This window comes from Phocoena sinus, chromosome 19 (genome assembly GCF_008692025.1).
Source record: "Phocoena sinus isolate mPhoSin1 chromosome 19, mPhoSin1.pri, whole genome shotgun sequence".
Classification (NCBI taxonomy): Eukaryota; Metazoa; Chordata; class Mammalia; order Artiodactyla; family Phocoenidae; genus Phocoena; species Phocoena sinus.
Window position 1 is genome coordinate 7,560,876 of NC_045781.1, and position 4,632 is coordinate 7,565,507.

The window sequence follows — 4,632 nt, forward strand, 5'->3', positions numbered from 1 at the left end:
AAAAAATGACTTGCTATGTGGTTGGCTGAGTCGAGAAGAAACAGTGCCTTGAATCTTAGGTCAATTCAGACCAACAAATTCTTCATCTCTGCTGCTGCTTGAGAACAGATGACTTCTTCCCCTGGAGGTGGGCTGTACGATCATTTCATGATCCTGTTTGACAAACCAAACAGCCACCTAGAGGAATCTAGAAATACCAGTCCTTGCCTCTTCGGTGGTCTAGAATTCTGGATCCCTTATCTCTGGGGAGACTCAGGAATTGGGCTGACAAAGGGGTCTCAGGAGGGAGCACAGAATTCAGAGGAATTAAGGTCCAGTATGTTCATTGGTAGGTCCACTAGATGTGGCAGAACATCACCAGCTAATAATTTACCCAGCAGGCCTGTTGGTCTTAGGAAACACCTGCCCTCATCCCAGGAGAGGGCCCAATCTCTCCATCTTGCTACCTCTGGGAAAGGGGTACAAATAGGGGGGTACCAGCTTGTATCATGGGGGCAAGGTCAGCGCCAGGGTTGGTGTGAGTACTCGGGGGCTGGCAGCCCTGTCTTCTGCCTCTGCCGCATCCCTCTCCTCTTCCTCCTCTTCCTCCTCTTCCTCGTGGCAGCAACTCAGAGCAAGTTCATTCTCATAGCAAAAGGCTGCCAGAGAGCCAGGGAAGCCAGACTTGGGGCTGTGGGAAGCACGCTCTGCCCGTTCGTCCAGCTCCTTGGCGCTGCAGACGGGTGTCCCTGGGACCTCGTAAGTGCGATGGAAGTGGCGATAGTCAACCTCGTACTGGGAGCCACGCTGGAAGAGGACCGGCTCAAAACGATGTCCCCAGAGCAGCTCACCAGGGAGGTAGGAAGAGCGACACTGTGTGGTCATAGCTGTGGCCTCGACCATGCCCTCGAGAATGACCACCAGCTCAAAGTCAGCCCGGGCCAGCTCGGCGCGCCCTAGTTCATACAGAGGACTGGCGGAGTCGATCTCATGCACGATGGTGATGGGAGACACAAGGAAGATGCGATCGGTGCCACCATCAAAGCCCACGTCCACATCCTGGTGGTCCAGCGGTATGTACTCACCCTCCGGGGTCACACGAGGCTGTAGCAAAAGGCGAGTGGCCAAAGACAGACATTAGGGAGCAGAGACATAAATGGAGACAGAGACAGCGAGAGGAGGGGAGAGAGATGCAGAGAAAGAGGAGGGCAGAGACCAGTAGGTGTTGGGGTGTGGGGAGAACATGGACCCAGAGAGAGGGGGATGGTAAGCCAGAAAGAGAGAAGGACCCAGAGAGAGGGAGATGGAGGTCCAGGGAGGAGAGGACGGAGGCCCAGAGACTCAGACAGGGATTGAGGAAAGAAATCCGAGAAAGACAGGGGAGAGAAAAAGAGAGGGACAGAATGACATTCACATAGACCCACAGAAATCAGCAAGACAGAAACGGAGTTAAAGAGACAACAGAAGATAAGAATGACATCCAACCAGCAATTGGAGGAGGAGAGGGATAGAAAAATGGCTTTCAATATATGGCCAGAGAAAGATAAACCAGGATGGCAATCTAGGTCCAACAGCCTATGTTTCACCACTGCCTCAGGCTGGCCTCTGGGCTATCTACCCACACCCGCAAACCAACTGCCTCCATCCCCTTGTGTGTCTGTGTATTTGTGTGGGGTGGGGGCCTAAGCCCAGGCCAGGTGGTGGCAGTTTCACCCCATCTACCCATTGGTTCCATACCCACTTCCCAGGCCATGTCAGCACCCCAAAGACTTCTGGGAGAGACAGTGTCCCTCCTGGTCGTGAATCCTGGTGTTTCAGTCAAGCAGGAGACAGAGGTGGGGGTGCTGTGGACTCATTCTCTTGCCACTGTCTCCGAGAGCCCCCAGAGGCTGCTGGGAGTTGTAGTTCCCACCACAACCCCGTCCTCCCTCTCACCCCAGTCCAGCCCCAGACCAGAGTTCTTAAGTGTCTTTACTTGCAAGGCAAGGGCAGCTGCTGCCCCAGAATTTGCTTGGGCAGTTTGACCACAATTCTAGAAACACAATTCTAAGGCACCTTCATCAGGGCGCTGGAAGGAGTCGCTGCCCCAGGGACCAATGGGAATTGTAGTTTTTTGTTTGTTTTGGGGTTTTTTTGTTTGTTTGGTGAGACGCTAAAATTCAAGAGTTTCCCAAACACTGCCCTGTACTTCTCTGAGCAGGAGGCTGGTGGGAGAGTCTGGGCCCCTGAGGTGGGGAATGAAGTCTCTCACAAATGATGCCCAGAGGCCATGGAGAATTGTGTTCCCTGACTCTGCAGGTGTGAGTTGAGTTGCACCCCGTCCTCGGGCCTACATCTCCCACAAGCCCATAGGGGTCTGGCCTCAGTCACAGGTCTCTCTCTGTACCACAATATCTGCTGAGAATCGTAAACCTGAGCCGTGGTTTACACCACCCACAAAACTACAACGCCTCCTCAGACCACCCCAGGTGGGCAATTTCCCTGCCCCCAGAGCTTCTGGGAATTGTAGTTCAGAGCCTTTACCGTCCAGGCGTGGACCTCGCAGGTCTGGATTTCCCACAATTCGATAGAGGGCCCATCCTCAATCCACAGGGAGTTCCATAAGTCTCAAAATCTGTCTGACGTCTAGGCCTCCAGGAAGAAATGATCAGAGACCTTTCCCTTGGGTTTACATCTACAACATCTCGGGGAGCCATCCTCAGCCCACAAGGTGGGGCGGAAGGGGCCCTGCCCCCAGGAGGCTGCTGGGAATTGTAGTCCAGATCCCCTCCAGGCTCCACGCACACCTGTCCCTTAGACCTACAACTCCCACCATCCCCCAGGACACCTACCCCCACCCCCGAACTCGTGAAAGGGCCCGCCCACCAGGGGGCGTGGTCTCCCGCCAGGACTGTCTCGCACCTGCAGCAGCTGGGCCCGCACGTGGGCCTCGACGAGGTGGCTGCGGCGCAGGTTGCCGACGCGCCACATGAGGCAGAGGCGGCGGTCGCGCAGCGCCACGACGGCGTTCTCGCTGAAGATCAGCGTCTCGTTGCGCTTCTTGGGCTTGGCCATCTTGGCCATGACGGCGCCCACGACAAAGGCGTCCAGCACGCAACCGGCGATGCACTGCAGCACCACAGCGGCCACGGCGGCCGGACACTCCTCGGTGACGCTGCGCACGCCGTAGCCAATGGACGTCTGCGTCTCCAGCGCGAAGAGGAAGGCGGCCAAGAAGCTAGCCACCTGCGAGAAGCAGGGGGCGGTTGGCGGTGGGGCAGCCAGGTCGCCGTGCAGAGAGGCGATGAGCCAGAAGGCCAGGCCGAAGAGCAGCCAGGAGGCGAGGAAGGAGCAGGAGAAGAGCAGGCACATCCAGCGCCAGCGCACGTCCACGCACGTGGTGAACAGGTCGCTCAGGTAGCGCGCGCCCTGGCCGCCCAGGTTCACGAAGCGCACGTTGCAGTGCCCGTCCTTCTTGACGAAGCGCCCGCGGCGCCGCCCCACTTGCGACTGCGCTGGCGCCCACCCGTTGCGGCACAACTCGGGCCCGGCCTGCTCCTCATCTCCCGCCCGATTGTTCGCTGACTCCAGGGCGCCGCTCAGGCGGCGCAGGGCCCTGGCCAGGTCCATTGGGCGGGGACACCCCCTCCACTTGGCCTAGCGGGGGGCGGGCGCCCCGAACCTGCGGGGACAAGAAATGGGCAGCCACGTCAGGGCTGCCGGAAATGGGGGAGCTCATTGGCCATCATGCTCCCTGGGCCTTAGTGGCCTCATCTGGCAAATGGGTGGAAAATCAGAACAGTACAGCATCAACACTGGTGGGGGAATTCCCTGGCAGTCCAGTGGTTAGGACCGTGCGCCTTCACTGCCAAGGGCGCAGGTTCCATCCCTGGTCGAGGAACTAAGATCCCGCAGGCCGCACAGCGCGGCCAAAGCAAACAAACAAAAACACTGATGGTAATACTATAGGAGATGGTTGTGTGGCAACAACAGGAACACAACTATAGCCATAGCAGCAGTACTGTGTTACAGCAAGCACTACAGTAACTAGAGCGGACATTTATACAGCACCAGACACTGCTGTGAGCACTTTACATAAATTTAGATATTTGAACCTCAACAATGTAGACGTTATCACCCCCATTTTACAGATGAGGAAACAGAGGTACAGAAATAAGCTGGGATTTGAGTGCTAGCAGTCCAGCTCTGGAGTCCATGCTCATAAAATAAAGACTAAGCGGTCACAAAGAAAACAAACTTACGGTTACCAAAGGGGAAAGGGGCGGGTGGGGGTGGTGGATAAAATAGGAGTTTGGGATTAACAGATACACACTACTATATATAAAAGAGATAACCTACTGTATAGCACAGGGAACTATATTCAATATCCTATAAAACCTACAATGGAAAAGAATCTGAAAAACTATACATATATAACTGAATCACGGCTGTACATCTGAAACTAACACAATATTGTAAATCAACTATACTGCAATAAAAATTTTTTAAATTAAAAAAAAAAAGGGCTTCCCTGGTGGTGCAGTGGTTGGGAGTCCGATGGCCGATGCAGGGGATGCGGGTTCGTGCCCCGGTCCGGGAGGATACCACATGCCGCAGAGCGGCTGGGCCGGTGGGCCACGGCCGCTGAGCCTGTGCGTCCGGGGCCTGTGCTCC

At 55.7% G+C, this 4,632-nt stretch overlaps 1 protein-coding gene across 1 annotated transcript; it reads right to left on the bottom strand.

Moving 5' to 3' along the window:
• Positions 1-486: 486 nt before the first annotated feature.
• Positions 487-3,588, bottom strand: KCNJ14 (potassium inwardly rectifying channel subfamily J member 14). Its single transcript, XM_032613858.1, has 2 exons — positions 2,881-3,588; positions 487-1,083 (listed from the first exon to the last, which is right to left on the bottom strand). The coding sequence occupies exons 1-2, from the start codon at positions 3,586-3,588 to the stop codon at positions 487-489; spliced, it is 1,305 nt and encodes a 434-aa protein (XP_032469749.1).
• Between the last annotated feature and the right edge of the window lie 1,044 nt (positions 3,589-4,632).